The 19,021-nt window shown below is 42.3% G+C and overlaps 1 protein-coding gene across 1 annotated transcript in view; it reads left to right on the top strand.

Annotated features, from left to right (window-relative positions):
- LOC137415052 (DNA topoisomerase 2-beta) overlaps positions 1-19,021 on the top strand; it is a 287,321-nt gene that overhangs the window by 145,292 nt on the left and 123,008 nt on the right. The window contains exons 10-12 of the mRNA XM_068100610.2: positions 4,929-5,030; positions 5,116-5,253; positions 5,362-5,500. Coding sequence (XP_067956711.2) covers positions 4,929-5,030; positions 5,116-5,253; positions 5,362-5,500 — 379 coding nt within the window. The remainder of the gene's footprint in view (positions 1-4,928; positions 5,031-5,115; positions 5,254-5,361; positions 5,501-19,021) is intronic.

Below are 19,021 nucleotides of genomic sequence, written 5' to 3'. Positions count from 1 at the left end.
ACAGAATCCAGGAGCAGCTGGGTACGATTGGGTACGGTGGGTACAGAGAGGGATGGGTTTTGGACACAGGATTTAGAGGCAAACACAGAGTTGAGGCATTCAGCTTTTTAACGTGCGGAGTCAGCCGTGTGGCCGTTTGAGGTGAGGGAGGGGATGGAGGGGGAACAAACACCAGAAACAGATTTGACCAGATGCCACCAGGATTTGGAAGAGGGAGACAGATAAGAGAGTTCTGTCCTGAGAACGGAGAGATATTGTTTCCTGGCTCCCCTGAGGGTGGACACACACTTGTTTCGGGCTTTGTGAAAGGAAATGAGATTTCCTTCCATTGGATTTGCTTTCCAGGAGACGAAAGCAAGTTGTTTCTGGGCAATAGCCTCATCACAAGATTCCGTGTACCATGGACGGGAGGAAGGGTATGACAACTGAAGACGAGATGGGATAAATCTGTGCATGAGAGAGACCAATTTACTTTGGAAGAATTCCCAGGAAGAATTGATGTCAGAGGCAGTGGAGATGGGAGACCAATCCAGACGATTGATGGCTGCTTGAAGACCGTCCCAGTCGGCCTGAGTGAAATGCCAGACTCGTCGACGCTGAGGAGGCTCTCTGAGAATGGCCAGAGAGATGTCCACTTTGACAAGCACATGATCAGAAGAACCGATTGGAGCAGAAGAAGAGCAGCAGACATTTTCAGGGAAGTTAGTCATAACCAAGTCCAGAAGAGAAGATGCTCCGTTGACTGAGATCCGGGTCGGGAAATTGACAGATTGTGTAAGTCCCAGTGACATTACTGTCACTGGTATAATGTATGACACAATCTTGTCTTGACATTACTGTCAATGTCAAGTCTTTCCTCCTTTATAACAATCTGTTCTCTGACCATCACTTTGGAATCCCCTCCCTGTTACTCAACTATTGACAACACCTTGCTGCTGCTTCTCACTCAGCAATTGTTAGAGGCCCTAAATCTCAAACTAGAGGTCAGGATCATCTCCCTGAATGTATATCGGGCATTTGACAAAGTCTGGCATCCTGCACTGCTTGTCAAGCTCACTTCCTGTGGCGTTGAAAGGTTGCCTTTATACCTGGCGTTCTTGCTTACTCCACTCATGTAGGCAACACCTTTCTATCAATGGAGCTCTTCCCTCTTCCCTCCCATTGGAACTTGGAGTGGCCCAAGCCAGTGTCTTGGGCACTGTCCTTTTACTTACTGACATAAATGACCTCTCTGATGCTTTGGAAAACACTCTCTTCCTTTTCTCAAATGACTCGACATTGTGTCATACATTATACCAACCATTGACAGGAAGATGGCAACTGCACCACGCACTACTACTCCTACTACTATTACTACAACCAGTGCTGCTGCTGTTGCTGCTGCTACTACATCTTTAACAGCTACAATTATTCCCTTCTTCCTGTGGAGTCAACCAGGGAATTATTTTGGCACACGACTTTCAGGAACCGGCTGGCCAGGTCTGACATTCGGTTGAAAGTGACAGGCATTGGGAATTCAACAATTGTGTCGGCGATAACTTGCTTACACTTTGCCAATGACACCGTCCAGTTTATCAACCATCCAAGGGACGGCACACAGATTGCATGATGTATCACCTTGCCTGTGAAACACTAAGGTGAGGGGTTTAAAGTTGGGCCTACATCCAAACCCAGGCTATGCAGCTTAGAGGCAACTGTATATACCTCTAGGATATATTACCAGCCCCGGCTGCATCACTCTCAACTGATCTGGAATTGATTAGATGTTGGTCTGATGAATGGAACATGTCTTTCAATGCTGGGGCATAGCTCACAGTTTAATTGGTAAATCAACTCACTTATCTGTTTCTATCATGGTCAGCCAATGGAAGAGGTCCAGTCTCTCGAACATTTAGTTTCAACATCAGCCATGACCTCTCCAAAGCTGACGCTATAGAAAAACTACCTTTCAAAGCAAGTCGCAGACCGAGCATACTCAATGGTGCAATGTCATTCCTTGAAAAATCAGAATTACTCAGCTTACAAACCCTTTGTCGGTAGCGCAAAGGAGTACTGCTCTCCTCTATGGGTTGGTGCCCCAACATCACACCTGTTTCTCCTGGAATCTGTGGAATGTAAACCTCTCAATATTATTGTCATCTCGTACAGGAGGTCGAAATACAAGGCCTCTTGCTGTCACAATACAGGCAGATTTGTGGCCTCTGTTTTTTTACTTCCTCTCCTGTGATCTATCTCCCTCTACTTACTTAGTCCACTGACCTTCCCCAGCACTTCCAGCATGCACACATTCTTCGAGCACTCCTGGTGAAACTTCCAAAATCCGTATTCCTACAAACTTCCACTCTTTCCTTTCTCTTTTCTGCTGTTTGGGGAACTGCCTTCTGGAAACTCTTCATTCCCACTCCACGGCTTCAAGCCTGTGGTGCACCATAATCTGATATCATTGCCCCATCCTTATCCACGATATGTTATGCCCCCATTAACTCCACTTAATTCAACCCTCTGCAAGGTTACTGTGTTTCATTCCCTTCTATCTCCCCTCATTTCCTGTTTGTAACTATGGCACCACTGTCTGTACATTCCCATTTCCCCCTTTGTCTCCTCACTCTTTCAAAAGCTGAGAATTTGTACCTTGCGCCCCCAACCCCACCCACACTCGAAAAAAACTCCTGAAAATGACACCAGTCTGGTCTCTGCATGATGAAACACACTTTAGATATAACAGCAGATGCCTTTTCTGCTCATGCCTTTTTCTAGGTTTTCCTTTATAGGTTTTCAAATAATCTTTTGAAGTTCAGTATTTAATTTTTAAAAATCTATAAAATAAATATCACCAGATTTGCACATATTCATTGCCTACAATATTTGGTCTATAAATGATTCATAGAACAAATGCACTAACAATACTGCTCAAGAAATTCAAACTTTTTTCTCTCATCAAATATGTAAACACACTTTTCTAGACCAGTTGTCCATGCTGATTCCAAATCTGTTTGAGGTTTTTCTCTAGCACGTCTAGTTTACATGATGAGAGCGATCAAATTTAAAAGGTTATTGCCTTACACGAAACTCTATATGTGCTGAAGGAAAACCTTAAACAGATTAAGAATCAGTGTCCCAATAGCTATCCAGCCCACCTATAATTATATACTCAACATCAAAAGAAACTTATCAAATCTTGAGAAGGACACTCATTGAAATCCTCCACGCAAAAATGAAAAATATTTGAGCACATGTAAAGTTCAGCTATCTTTACTAAACATATGTTAATAAACAAGAGGTTGCCTCAATCACAAAAAACAAAAAGCATGAACATCACAAGGGGTGGTGCAACAAAAGTCACAGCACTGCAACACCAAGGCACGCACCTGAATACAGTCAAAACAAAATGACACAGGAAGGACACAACACTCCTAACAGTCAAGGACAGAATGACAACAGTCCTCAATATCGTGTGTCCTCCCTGAGCTGTGATGCAGGCTGTACACCTCCGACGCATGCTCTGTACCAGGCGTCTGATGCGGTCCTGGGGAAGTCTGTCCCACTCCTCCTGCAAGCCTTGAATGAGCATTTGCCGATTGACAGCCATTGATCTCCTTGATGCAAGATGTCGACCATGCTCATCCCATAAATGCTCAATGGGATTGAGGTCAGGGGAATAAGGCATCCAAGGCATCACTTCAACACCCTGTTCCTGGAGGAAGTTGGTGGTCAGGCGAGCAGCATGGGGTCGAGCGTTGTCCTGCTGGAAAACTGCGATGTCAGGATGAGCCTGGAGAAATGGCAGCAGATGAGGTCTCAAAACTACATTGACATAACGCTGACTCGTGAGATTGCCTTCGATGACGACCAGAGGTGTCCTGAAACGGGTGGAAATGCCGGCCCATACCATCACACTGGGTCCTCCCCAACGATTTATCTGGCGAATACAGCATGATGCATACCTTTCCCCACCTCTGCGACACACCCGTTGACGCCCATCAGCAGCATGGAGGCAAAATCTGGACTCATCGCTGAACAAGACTGCACTCCACTGTTGCTGTGTCCAGCGGCGATGCTGTAGACACCATCTTAGTCTGTTCCGCCGATGCACTGCGTTCAACACTGGACCTCTGCAAGGACGTTTTGCCACCAGGCCCCGACTTCTCAAGTGCCTCCGCACAGTCGAGACACTGATGCGGTTGTTGTGGCGACCTTTTGTCACTGCAGCTGTTTGCGTCGCAGGGCGGAAACGATCACGAAGATGCTGCAGCACAATCCCGCGGTCTTGGTTTGGGGTGGTTACCCGTGGTCTTCCTTTTCATGGACAATAATTCACAGTTCCAGTTTCACAATAATGCCTGGCCAGGTTGGAAATTGCAGGCTGTGAGCAACCAAGGCATTGGGCAATTGTTCGCTGGCTTACACCAGCCTCAAGCATCCCAATTGCCCTGAAACGTTGTTCAGATGTCAGGCGTGGCATCTGAATTTTCTTGTTGTTTTCCTTTTCAGAAGCCTCTAGAGTGACTACAGACAGCAGTAAATGAATGTCTAACCATGAGAACTGAAGGATTTCATTATGAGGGTCATTATTTAAAGGGAAAGATCCCTATACAGAACCACTCAAGCATGCCATTCTTGATCAACCAGGTGATAGAAGTGAAGTTCCCGTTACATAATCAGCCATTACAATTGAAGAATCGTGTTTGTAAAGCTGCACATTTCAAAAAATGAAAGTGATAACTTTCTTTTGATGTTCAGTATATTTGATGAAAATGATTTATTGGCCAGTGTTAGAGGTATTGACTTCCTGGTCCTCTATCAGTTGCTATTTCACAATATCAGTTGATATTTCACTGATTTAAATATGCATTCACACTAAATGCTTATTATATATATATATATATATAGTGTGTGTGTGTGTGTGTGTGTGTGTGTGTGTGTTATAGGGGGGCAGGCACGTTGATTACATGGCTGATCAGATCGTGACCAAACTAATTGAGGTGGTGAAGAAGCGGAATAAAGCCGGGGTCCAGGTCAAGCCATTCCAAGTTGGTATTTTTACTCTGTTCGCACCTTCTTCGATAGACCTTGCTTGTTATGTCCACTTGTCTGACAATCGCTTTCTCACACCAGGTTCGTAACCACATTTGGCTCTTTGTTAACTGCCTCATTGAGAACCCCACATTTGACTCCCAAACAAAGGAAAACATGACTCTTCAAGTGAAGTCCTTTGGCTCAACCTGCCCACTCCCAGAAAAGTTTATCAAAGGGGTACGTTCTGGTCGACTGGTTGTACTACACTTGATGTCATTATGACCACATTTTGGCATGCATGTTAATGACAATATCATTGCTGATTGCAACTTTCACCCACTGCAGGCCACAAACTGTGGCATTGTGGAGAGTATCCTGAACTGGGTTAAGTTCAAAGCACAAACACTGCTCAATAAGAAGTGCTCGTCTGTGAAACATTCCAAACTACGAGGAGTCCCAAAGCTGGATGATGCCAACAGTGCTGGTAAGAAGCCTTTTACATCCATTTCAGTTGTAGCTTTATACAGTGCCTTCAGAAAGCATTCACAGCCCTTGACTTTTTCACATTTTGTCGTGTTACAGCCTAAATTAATAATGGATTTAAATACGGATTTTTTTTGTCACTGATCAAACAACAACAACATGCATTTTAAGGCCATTTTCCCTGCTAGAGCGGGGGTTAGCCTTGCGGTCCCCATGACAATCTTCTCCATTTTGCCCTATTTTCTGCACCTCTCTTTGTTAACCCCCTTGCCCGCATTTCTTCTTCCACCATCTTTAGCCAAGTCTTTCTCGGTCTTCCCCGTCCTCTACTTCCTTCTACATTCATTTCCATCACTCTTCTCAACCAGTCACTTTCATCCTTCGTCAACACATGACCAAACCATCTCAACCTGTTCCTCTTCACAGCATCAATCACAGGCTGTATTCCCATCATCTTTCGCAATTCATCATTTGTCTTCCTCTCTCTCAACGATACTACGCACATCCACCGAACCATTCGCATTTCCACTCTTTCCAGCCTTCGTTGCTGCTCTACGTTCATTACCCATGTCTCGCGCCCATAAATCATAACACTTCTCACACATGCAGCATACACCTTTCCCTTCAGCTTCAACGACACTCCCCTCCTCATCAGCACGCCACTCAGTTCCCGAAACTTCTTCCATGCACATCTCACTCTTGCAACCGTTGCCGAGTCTGATTCACCTTCTCCATTCAGCATGTCTCCGAGGTAGCAAAATGTTTTCACACCTTCCAGCTTCACGCCGTCTCCAAGATCCAACTCAACATTTCCTCCATCTGCAGCTCCCTCTGTGCACACCTTACATTTGAATGTCGCTGCCACACTGGTTAATGACCCTCTCAGACCACTACATTTTTGATGAACCCACTCAGCGCACATTGTACATTGAATGGAGTTCACTCCGACACCCTTCCTGCACACAGCACACGGCCACTTCCCAGTTCTTTCCACCTCACCACATGCTTTACCACTTGCCATCACCTTCGTCTTTCCTATATTCACCTTCAGACCTTTTGCCTCCATACATTCCTTCCACTTGTTCATCTTCTCCTTCAGTCCATCCATACTTTTTGCAATCAACACCAGATCATCTGCATACAACAACTTCCACGGTAAACCCTCCTTCACATTCCGAGCCAGCACCTCCATCACAGCTACAAATAGTAGTGGACTTAGTACCGACCCCTGATGCACTCCCACCTTCACCTCAAACTCACCACTGTTCCCGTCCTTCGTCCTTACAGCTGTGCGCGCTCTTTTGTACATTGCCATCACAACTCTGGTCAACCATTCCTCCACTCCTAACTTCCTCAATGCCCATGTCAATACTTCGCGTGGAACCCTATCGAATGCTTTTTCCAGATCAACAAACCCAAGAAACAATTTCTTCCTCTTCTCCATGTACTTCTCCTGCAACTGCCTCACAATAAAGAGTGCGTCTGTCGTTCCTCTTCCTGGCATAAATCCAAACTGCATTTCGTCGATTTTCACCTTCTTCCTTATCCTCCTCTCCAACACCCTTTCCAATACCTTCATTCCATGCTCCAATAACTTTATCGCTCGACACGAGCCACACACCAGAGGGTCACCTTTCCCCTTGTATAGAGGGACGAGGGTACTCAGTTCCCAATCCACTGGAATGCATTCTCTTCACACCCCAACTTCCTGCTGCCTTCAACATATCTCCTACAACTCCCGTCGGCCCTCCCGCTTTTCTACTCTTCATTGCTTTTATCGCTTCCTCAACTTCCTTCTCAGTTATCTTCTCTGCCGGTCCTAAAACTGGGTTACTCTCTATGTTGCCATCCCATTCATTCTCTGTATTCAACAGCATTTCCATATGTATTTTCCATCTTCCTTTAATTCCATCTGGGTCCACAACGATTTGTCCCACTTCATCCTTCAAGCAACTCACCCCCATCACATCACACCTCTCTTTCGCTATCTGCTTTGCAATCTTGAATACCGCTCTCTGACCCTCTTCCGAATCCAAGCTTTCTCCGAACATTTTCCTACATGCCTCCTGCGCCTTTGCTACCTCTTTCTTTGCAGCCTTCTTGGCTGCCTTATAACTTTCATGCTCTGCTTTTTCTGCTCCCGTACCCTTTGCCTTCTGCCACTCCTTGAACTTCTTCCTTTTCTCCTCTTTCCAACTTCCTCATCCCACCACCATGTTTCCGAGTGCCTCGGTGGACCTTCCACATACCTCACTAACGGCTCCCACATACTATCTTTCATTGACATCAAACCACGTTCAAGCTCAACCACATCATCCTCGACCCTACTCATCCTCTCTTTTAATGCCTCCCTTACTGTCACCTCTTTCAACCTCCACACCTTCATTCTCGGTTGGTACTTCACCCGCGAGCTCTCCTCGCACCTTTCACCCTTATGTCGCAGACAACCAAGTGGTGCTGTGAAACAGCCTCCTCCCCCGGGATCACCTTTGTGTCCCGGAGGTGCCCCCTATCTCGCCTACGCACCATCAGGTAGTCAACGGTCGTCGACCCACCGGACGTGTATGTAACAAGCTTATTATCCTCTTTCTGGAACTGAGTATTATAAATCAACAAATCAGCTCCATCAGCAAACTCCAAAATCCTTTCACCTTCTCCATTTCTCACACCATATCCGTAACCCCCATGAACTCCCTCAAAACCGTCTATACTCCTTCCCACATGTCCATTTAGGTCTCCTCCAACCACAACAACTTCCTCATCTTTCACGTTTTCCATCAGCTTCAATATCGCACACCAGAACTTGTCCTTCTCTTCATCGCTCCGACCAACCTGCGGAGCATATCCCGAGATGACGTTCACCAAGAGCTTTCCAATCATCATTTTCACCATCATCAACCTATCACTCACTCTAGGCACACTCACCACACTGTCTACAAACTCCTCAGAAAAAAGGACACCAACACCATTCACGCCCTCCGGGCACCCTTGCCACACAAACTTGTATTTCTGTCCCTGCCTACCCTTCACCATTCTCACACCACTTCCCTTCCATCTCGTCTCTTGCACACAACATATGTCCACTCTTCTTCTGACCAATACTTCCACCACTTCTCCTGATCTCCCTGTCATTGTCCCTACATTCCATGTCCCAAACCTCAGAAACCGATCTCCACTTCGGGCTGTACCCTGCCCATATGTAGTTGTAATTGTCATGGTTCTCTTTTTGAGGCAATGTTTTTATGGCCGGATGCCCTTCCTGACGCCAACCCTCTTAGTCGCCTCTTACGACATGCAGGGATACGGTGTACCTATTCTAACCAGGGTACACACCGGGATCACTGATCGATCCTAATATCCCATAATCATCGTCACTGATCGACACCTAATATCCCATAATGTCAAAGTGGAATTTTGTTTTAAAGAAAATTTTACAAATTAACTAAAAATGAAAAGTTTTAATGTCTTCAGTCAAGTATTCAACCCCTTTGCTATGACACTCCAAATTGTGCTCAGGTGCATCCATTTTCCTGTGATCATCTTTGAGATCTCTCTACAACTTGATTGGAGTCCATCTGTGGCCAATTCAAATGAATGGACATGATTTAGAAAGAAACACATCTTTCTATATAAGATCCCACCGTTGACAGTGCATGTCAGAGTTTTTTGTTTTTGTATGCTAAGTCTGGGCTCATATGAGAGCTAACACATCTAACATATAATAAAGGGAGCAGGAGAAAAAAGTTAGAGAGAGAGAGAGAGAGAGAGGGAAGTACAACAGCAGGGAACAGGGCCATCTGTGGAAGAGAGAGGGCTGTGGCAGGGTACACAGGATAAACAAGATGGACACTGTCGGGGCTTTCAGAAAATAAAACAGGGAATTTGAAGTAGGTGGGTTTGGGGTGGATTAATGGGGGTAAAAAAGATCAAAGTTTTGAATGGGGAGATAGCCTTTTTTGTTTTGATATGGGATGATAAGAGATGGTGGTGAACAGCAGTTTTTAAGACCTGGAGGGAGGAGTGGGATTGAAGAGAGTGTGGGAGTTTGTTCCAGAGGTGGGAAAAAGAGGAATGAAAGAGTGAAGGTGAGTAGAGAGTCTTGATTTTGGCAGTTTCACCAGAAGAGGGTTGCTGGCAGATCTTGTGCATCCTACAGGAACACTTGGGGGACAGAGCACAGACTGAGCAGGGGGTGCAATGCCGGAGAGGAGTGTGTAGAAGATAGAAAGACAGCCAATGTGCCTGCGGTGAGCGAGTGAAAGGCCCTCAGAATATGCATCATCGTGGGAGATTCCAATGATCCTAAAAGCCTTCATTTCTGCAGCGTGAAGCCGAGCTGGGTGTGAGGCAGGAGTACCAGTCCACAGGGCAGAGCAGTATTGCATAAAGCTGCGGATGAAAGCTTTGTAAGTGGTGAAGCTCAGTTGTGCCAAGGAAGGACTTCACACGACGGAGGATGCTCAGTCGGCAACTAGCTTTGGAGTCCAGCTTGGAAATGTAGCATTCCCAGGAAACATCATGGCAGATAGTGAGACCCAAAAGCTTGAGTGACAGAACTTCTTTGAGAGGATTGTTGAGAAAGTAAATGGGAGGGTTTTCCAGTCGGTCTTTTCGGAGAGACAGTAAGAGTGTGAGATTTGTCAGGATTGAAAGACACGTTCCACGTGTTTGACCAGCTTGTAATTTTATCCAGGTCTGCAGAGAGTGAAGAGGCTGCTGGCTGCCAATCTGTGGGATGAGAGTTAGAGCGGCAGAGGGTGGAGTCATTAGCAAAAAAATAGAGGATTTTCCAAGGAGTCGGAGAGATCATTTATGAAGATTAGAAAAGCACAGGGCCTAGAACACTGCCTTGAGGAACTCCAGCCTGGACTGGAAGAAGAGATGAGAGGATTCCATTTAGAGCCACACGTTGACTGCGACAGGAGAGGAAGTCCGTGAGCCATGAGTGGAGATTTCCATGGATACCATAAGAGAAGAGTTTGCTGAGAAGAGTGGGGGTGCCAGACAGTATTGAAGGCACGAGGTATGTCAAGGGAGACGGCTCTGATTTCCTGTTTGGCTTTGAGGACCTCCATCCATCGTTGAGACAGCAGAAGCAGCATGTCCAGAGTAGAGTGGCCTGGTCTGATCCCAAATTGTTGATCTGAGATGAAGACATTGGAGAAGAGGAGGGATTTAATGTCAGAAGCGTTGATGGATTCCATGACCTTGCTGATGACTGGGAGCAGTCTGATTGGTCTGTCGTTGCAAGGATTGTTTTTGCACCTTTTTGTGTAAAGCGGTAATGTTGGCTGATTTCCAAGCAGATAGAGAAGGTGAGACCTTGACCTTGAGCAAAAGAGAGGGTGAAGAGAACAGAGAGAGGGTGAGATAGAGCGGCAGAGCATGATTTTTAGGACCGGTGGGCTGATGCCGTCTGGTCCAGTTGGAGAATCAGAGTCATGGCTTGACAGAAACCTCTCCATCTTGTCGGGAGAGAAGGACACAGAGTTCCGGAGCAGCTGGGTGCGACTGGTTATGGTGGGTACAGAGAGCGATGGGTTTGGGACACAAGCTTTTAAAGCCAACACAGAGTTGAAGCATTCAGCCTTTTCATGGGCAGTGTCAGCTGTGTGGCTATTTGAGGGAGGAAATGGGATGACGGGGGAACAAACACCAGAAACAGACTTGACGAGATGCCACCAGGATTTGGAGGAGGGAGACAGGTTTGAATTCACATGTGGCATGTGGCAAATCCACGTGTGGCAAATTCAATTGATGAGACATTATTTAGAAAGAAACACACCCTTTTATAAAAAGGTCCCACAGTTGACAGTACATGTCAGAGCAGAAACTCCACCATGAAGTCCAAAGAACTGTCCATAAAAAATCCGAGATAGAATTTTGAGGAGGCATAGATCTGGGGAAGGGTATAAACCACTTTCTAGAGTGTTGAAAGTTCCCAAGAGCACAGTGAGCTCCATCATTAGGAAATGGAAAGAGTATGGAACTACTCAGTTTCTTCCTAGAGCTGACCGTCCGACCAAACTGAGTTAATGGACATGAAGGACCTGACCAAGAACCCAATGACAATTCTGACAGAACTACAGAGTTCCTTGGCTGAGATGGTAGAACCTTTCGGAAGGACAACAGTCTCGCTAACATTTCACAAATCTCGGCTTTATGGGAGAGTGGCCAGATGGAAGCCACTCCTGAGAAAAAGGCACATGACAGCATGCCTGGAGTTTGCAAAAAGGCACGGGAAAGACTCTTTAAGCTTGAGGCAAAATATTCTGTGGTCTGAGGAGACGAAAATTGAACTCTTTGTCCTGAATGCAAAGCACTATGTCTAGCAGAAACGGAGCACAGCTGATCACCCATCTAACGCCATCCCTATCATAAAGCATGGTAGTGGCAGCATCATGCTATGGGGATGCTTTACAGTGACAGGGACCGGGAAACTTGTGAGGATAGAGGGAACAATGAATGGAGTTAAGTACAGGCAAATCCTTCAGAATAATCAGCTGCAGAGTGAGAAAGACCTTAGACTGCAGTGAAGATTTACGTTCCAACAGGACAATGACTCCAACCATACAGCCAAAGCAACACTGGAGTGGCTTCAGAATAAGAATGTGAAAGTCCTTGAGTTGCTCAACTAAAGCCCAAACTTGAATCCCATTGAGAATCTGTGGAAAGACTTGAAGATTGCTGTTCACTGACGCTCCCCATCCAACTTGACAGAGCTTGAGCAAATCTGCAAAAAAGATCTGGAGAAACTCCCCAAACCCAGATGTGCAAAGCTGATACAGACACAACCAAGAGGACTCAAAGCTGTAATTGCTGCCAAAGGTGCTTCTATTAAGTATTGACTCAGGAGGTTGAATACTTATGTAAATTAGATATTTCTGTCTTTCATTTTTAAATATTTTGTAAAATTATTATATGTAGCTTAATGACAAAATATCTCCCTTTAATCGATTTTAAATTCAGGCTGTAACACAACAAAATGTGAAAAAGTCAAAGGCTGTGAATACTTGAAGGCACTGTATGGCTATTGCAGACGATGGTCCAATAAATTATGAAACATTAGCCGCTGTGATTGAAAAGAAAACACATCATTTCATAAGCCACGCAGTATTCGCACACTTCTACCCTTTCCTTTTTGTGGAAACTTTCAAATGCATCGTCTATCCTTTGGGAGGTAGATCTTTCCTTGGATTGTAGTAATCTCCAGAGTGGAAATCTTTCCTTGGATTGTAGTAATCTCCAGAGTAGAAATCTTTCCTTGGATTGTAGTAATCTCCAGAGCAGAAATCTTTCCTTGGATTGTAGTAATCTCTGGAGTAGAAATCTTTCCTTGGATTGTAGTAATCTCCGGAGTAGAAATCTTTCCTTGGATTGTAGTAATCTCCAGAGCAGAAATCTTTCCTTGGATTGTAGTAATCTCTGGAGTAGAAATCTTTCCTTGGATTGTAGTAATCTCTGGAGTAGAAATCTTTCCTTGTATTGTAGTAATCTCTGGAGTAGAAATCTTTCCTTTGATTGTAGTAATCTCTGGAGTAGAAATCTTTCCTTGGATTGTAGTAATCTCCAGAGTAGAAATCTTTCCTTGGATTGTAGTAATCTCCAGAGTGGAAATCTTTCCTTGGATTGTAGTAATCTCTGGAGTAGAAATCTTTCCTTGGATTGTAGTAATCTCCAGAGCAGAAATCTTTCCTTGGATTGTAGTAATCTCTGGAGTAGAAATCTTTCCTTGGATTGTAGTAATCTCCAGAGTGGAAATCTTTCCTTGGATTGTAGTAATCTCCAGAGCAGAAATCTTTCCTGGAATTGTAGTAATCTCCGGAGTAGAAATCTTTCCTTGGATTGTAGTAATCTCCGGAGTAGAAATCTTTCCTGGAATTGTAGTAATCTCCGGAGTAGAAATCTTTCCTTGAATTGTAGTAATCTCCGGAGTAGAAATCTTTCCTTGGATTGTAGTAATCTCCAGAGCAGAAATCTTTCCTGGAATTGTAGTAATCTCCGGAGTAGAAATCTTTCCTTGGATTGTAGTAATCTCCGGAGTAGAAATCTTTCCTTGAATTGTAGTAATCTCTGGAGTATAAATCTTTCCTTGGATTGTAGTAATCTCCGGAGTAGAAATCTTTCCTTGAATTGTAGTAATCTCTGGAGTAGAAATCTTTCCTTGAATTGTAGTAATCTCCGGAGTAGAAATCTTTCCTTGAATTGTAGTAATCTCCGGAGTAGAAATCTTTCCTTGAATTGTAGTAATCTCTGGAGTAGAAATCTTTCCTTGAATTGTAGTAATCTCCGGAGTAGAAATCTTTCCTTGAATTGTAGTAATCTCTGGAGTAGAAATCTTTCCTTGAATTGTAGTAATCTCTGGAGTAGAAATCTTTCCTTGAATTGTAGTAATCTCTGGAGTAGAAATCTTTCCTTGAATTGTAGTAATCTCCAGAGCAGAAATCTTTCCTGGAATTGTAGTAATCTCCGGAGTAGAAATCTTTCCTTGGATTGTAGTAATCTCCGGAGTAGAAATCTTTCCTTGAATTGTAGTAATCTCTGGAGTATAAATCTTTCCTTGGATTGTAGTAATCTCCGGAGTAGAAATCTTTCCTTGAATTGTAGTAATCTCCAGAGTAGAAATCTTTCCTTGAATTGTAGTAATCTCCGGAGTAGAAATCTTTCCTTGAATTGTAGTAATCTCTGGAGTAGAAATCTTTCCTTGAATTGTAGTAATCTCCGGAGTAGAAATCTTTCCTTGAATTGTAGTAATCTCTGGAGTAGAAATCTTTCCTTGAATTGTAGTAATCTCTGGAGTAGAAATCTTTCCTTGAATTGTAGTAATCTCTGGAGTAGAAATCTTTCCTTGAATTGTAGTAATCTCCGGAGTAGAAATCTTTCCTTGAATTGTAGTAATCTCTGGAGTAGAAATCTTTCCTTGAATTGTAGTAATCTCCGGAGTAGAAATCTTTCCTTGAATTGTAGTAATCTCCAGAGTAGAACTCTTTCCTTGAATTGTAGTAATCTCCAGAGTAGAAATCTTTCCTTGAATTGTAGTAATCTCCGGAGTAGAAATCTTTCCTTGAATTGTAGTAATCTCCAGAGTAGAAATCTTTCCTTGAATTGTAGTAATCTCTGGAGTAGAAATCTTTCCTTGACTTGTAGTAATCTCCGGAGTAGAAATCTTTCCTTGAATTGTCGTAATCTCCGGAGTAGAAATCTTTCCTTGGATTGTAGTAATCTCCAGAGTAGAAATCTTTCCTTGGATTGTAGTAATCTCCAGAGTAGAAATCTTTCCTTGAATTGTAGTAATCTCCAGAACATAAATATTTCCTTGAATTGTAGTAATCTCCAGAGTAGAAATCTTTCCTTGGATTGTAATAATCTCCGGAGTAGAAATCTTTCCTTGGATTGTAGTAATCTCCAGAGTAGAAATCTTTCCTTGAATTGTCGTAATCTCCAGAACATAAATATTTCCTTGAATTGTAGTAATCTCTGGAGTAGAAATCTTTCCTTGGATTGTAATAATCTCCGGAGAAGAAATCTTTCCTTGGATTGTAGTAATCTCCAGAGTAGAAATCTTTCCTTGGATTGTAGTAATCTCCGGAGTAGAAATCTTTCCTTGAATTGTAGTAATCTCCAGAACATAAATATTTTCTTGAATTGTAGTAATCTCTGGAGTAGAAATCTTTCCTTGGATTGTAATAATCTCCGGAGTAGAAATCTTTCCTTGGATTGTAGTAATCTCCAGAGTAGAAATCTTTCCTTGGATTGTAGTAATCTCCGGAGTAGAAATCTTTCCTTGGATTGTAGTAATCTCCAGAGTAGAAATCTTTCCTTGGATTGTAGTAATCTCCGGAGTAGAAATCTTTCCTTGAATTGTCGTAATCTCTGGAGTAGAAATCTTTCCTTGGATTGTAGTAATCTCCAGAGTAGAAATCTTTCCTTGAATTGTAGTAATCTCCAGAGTAGAAATCTTTCCTTGAATTGTAGTAATCTCTGGAGTAGAAATCTTTCCTTGGATTGTAGTAATCTCCGGAGTAGAAATCTTTCCTTGGATTGTAGTAATCTCCGGAGTAGAAATCTTTCCTTGAATTGTAGTAATCTCCAGAGTAGAAATCTTTCCTTGGATTGTAGTAATCTCCAGAGTAGAAATCTTTCCTTGAATTGTAGTAATCTCCGGAGTAGAAATCTTTCCTTGAATTGTAGTAATCTCCGGAGTAGAAATCTTTCCTTGGATTGTAGTAATCTCCAGAGTAGAAATCTTTCCTTGAATTGTAGTAATCTCCGGAGTAGAAATCTTTCCTTGAATTGTAGTAATCTCCGGAGTAGAAATCTTTCCTTGAATTGTAGTAATCTCCGGAGTAGAAATCTTTCCTTGGATTGTAGTAATCTCCGGAGTAGAAATCTTTCCTTGAATTGTAGTAATCTCCGGAGTAGAAATCTTTACTTGAATTGTAGTAATCTCCGGAGTAGAAATCTTTCCTTGAATTGTAGTAATCTCCGGAGTAGAAATCTTTCCTTGAATTGTAGTAATCTCTGGAGTAGAAATCTTTCCTTGGATTGTAGTAATCTCCGGAGTAGAAATCTTTCCTTGGATTGTAGTAATCTCCGGAGTAGAAATCTTTCCTTGGATTGTAGTAATCTCCAGAGTAGAAATCTTTCCTTGGATTGTAGTAATCTCCAGAGTAGAAATCTTTCCTTGAATTGTAGTAATCTCCAGAGTAGAAATCTTTCCTTGAATTGTAGTAATCTCCGGAGTAGAAATCTTTCCTTGAATTGTAGTAATCTCCAGAGTAGAAATCTTTCCTTGGATTGTAGTAATCTCCAGAGTAGAAATCTTTCCTTGAATTGGAGTAATCTCCGGAGTATAAAATTTTCCTTGGATTGGAGTAATCTCCAGAGTAGAAATCTTTCCTTGAATTGTAGTAATCTCCAGAGTAGAAATCTTTCCTTGGATTGGAGTAATCTCCAGAGTAGAAATCTTTCCTTGAATTGTAGTAATCTCCAGAGTAGAAATCTTTCCTTGGATTGTAGTAATCTCCAGAGTAGAAATCTTTCCTTGAATTGTAGTAATCTCCGGAGTAGAAATCTTTCCTTGGATTGTAGTAATTTCCAGAGTAGAAATCTTTCCTTGAATTGTAGTAATCTCCAGAGTGGAAATCTTTCCTTGGATTGTAGTAATCTCCGGAGTGGAAATCTTTCCTTGAATTGTAGTAATCTCCAAAGTAGAAATTCTTCCTTGAATTGTAGTAATCTCCGGAGTAGAAATCTTTCCTTGGATTGTAGTAATCTCCGGAGTAGAAATCTTTCCTTGGATTGTAATAATCTCCGGAGTAGAAATCTTTCCTTGAATTGTAGTAATCTCCAGAGTAGAAATCTTTCCTAGGATTGTTGTAATCTCCGGAGTATAAATCTTTCCTTGAATTGTAGTAATCTCCGGAGTAGAAATCTTTCCTTGGATTGTAATAATCTCCGGAGTAGAAATCTTTCCTTGGATTGTAGTAATCTCCAGAGTAGAAATCTTTCCTAGGATTGTTGTAATCTCCGGAGTATAAATCTTTCCTTGAATTGTAGTAATCTCCGGAGTAGAAATCTTTCCTTGGATTGTAATAATCTCCGGAGTAGAAATCTTTCCTTGAATTGTAGTAATCTCCAGAGTAGAAATCTTTCCTAGGATTGTAGTAATCTCCGGAGTAGAAATCTTTCCTTGAATTGTAGTAATCTCCGGAGTAGAAATCTTTCCTTGATTTGTCGTAATCTCTGGAGTAGAAATCTTTCCTTGGATTGTAGTAATCTCCGGAGTAGAAATCTTTCCTTGGATTGTAGTAATCTCCAGAGTAGAAATCTTTCCTTGGATTGTAGTAATCTCCAGAGTAGAAATCTTTCCTTGGATTGTAGTAATTTCCAGAGTAGAAATCTTTCCTTGAATTGTAGTAATCTCCAGAGTAGAAATCTTTCCTTGAATTGTAGTAATCTCCGGAGTAGAAATCTTTCCTTGAATTGTAGTAATCTCCAGAGTAGAAATCTTTCCTTGGATTGTAGTAATCTCCAGAGTAGAAATCTTTCCTTGAATTGGAGTAATCTCCGGAGTATAAATCTTTCCTTGGATTGGAGTAATCTCCAGAGTAGAAATCTTTCCTTGGATTGTAGTAATCTCCGGAGTAGAAATCTTTCCTTGGATTGTAGTAATCTCCAGAGTAGAAATCTTTCCTTGGATTGTAGTAATCTCCAGAGTAGAAATCTTTCCTTGAATTGTAGTAATCTCCGGAGTGGAAATCTTTCCTTGAATTGTAGTAATCTCCATAGTAGAAATTCTTCCTTGAATTGTAGTAATCTCCGGAGTAGAAATCTTTCCTTGGATTGTAGTAATCTCCGGAGTGGAAATCTTTCCTTGAATTGTAGTAATCTCCATTGTAGAAATTCTTCCTTGAATTGTAGTAATCTCCAGAGTAGAAATCTTTCCTTGGATTGTAGTAATCTCCAGAGTAGAAATTTTTCCTTGGATTGTAGTAATGTAGTAATCTCCGGAGTAGAAATCTTTCCTTGGATTGTAATAATCTCTGGAGTAGAAATCTTTCCTTGAATTGTAGCAATCTCCAGAGTATAAATCTTTCCTAGGATTGTAGTAATCTCCAGAGTAGAAATCTTTCCTTGAATTGTAGTAATCTCCAGAGTAGAAATCTTTCCTTGGATTGGAGTAATCTCCGGAGTAGAAATCTTTCCTTGGATTGGAGTAATCTCCAGAGTAGAAATCTTTCCTTGGATTGGAGTAATCTCCGGAGTAGAAATCTTTCCTTGAATTGTAGTAATCTCCAGAGTAGAAATCTTTCCTTGGATTGTAATAATCTCCAGAGTAGAAATCTTTCCTTGAATTGTAGTAATCTCCGGAGTAGAAATCTTTCCTTGAATTGTAGTAATCTCCGGAGTAGAAATCTTTCCTTGAATTGTAGTAATCTCCAGAGTAGAAATCTTTCCTAGGATTGTAGTAATCTCCGGAGTAGAAATCTTTCCTTGGATTGTCGTAATGTAGTAATCTCCGGAGTAGAAATCTTTCCTTGGATTGTAGTAATCTCCAGAGTAGAAATCTTTCCTTGAATTGTCGTAGTCTCCGGAGTAGAAATCTTTCCTTGGATTGTAGTAATCTCCATAGTAGAAATTCTTCCTTGGATTGTAGTAATCTCCAGAGTAGAAATCTTTCCTTGGATTGTCGTAATGTAGTAATCTCCGGAGTAGAAATCTTTCCTTGGATTGTAATAATCTCCGGAGTAGAAATCTTTCCTTGAATTGTAGTAATCTCCAGAATAGAAATCTTTCCTAGGATTGTAGTAATCTCCGGAGTAGAAATCTTTCCTTGAATTGTAGTAATCTCCAGAGTAGAAATCTTTCCTTGGATTGGAGTAATCTCCGGAGTAGAAATCTTTCCTTGGATTGGAGTAATCTCCAGAGTAGAAATCTTTCCTTGGATTGGAGTAATCTCCGGAGTAGAAATCTTTCCTTGAATTGTAGTAATCTCCAGAGTTGAAATCTTTCCTTGAAT

The sequence above is a fragment of the Myxine glutinosa genome, chromosome 12 (genome assembly GCF_964187855.1).
Source record: "Myxine glutinosa chromosome 12, kmMyxGlut1.1, whole genome shotgun sequence".
Lineage (NCBI taxonomy): Eukaryota > Metazoa > Chordata > Myxini > Myxiniformes > Myxinidae > Myxine > Myxine glutinosa.
This window is presented reverse-complemented; position numbering and strand designations above follow the sequence as displayed.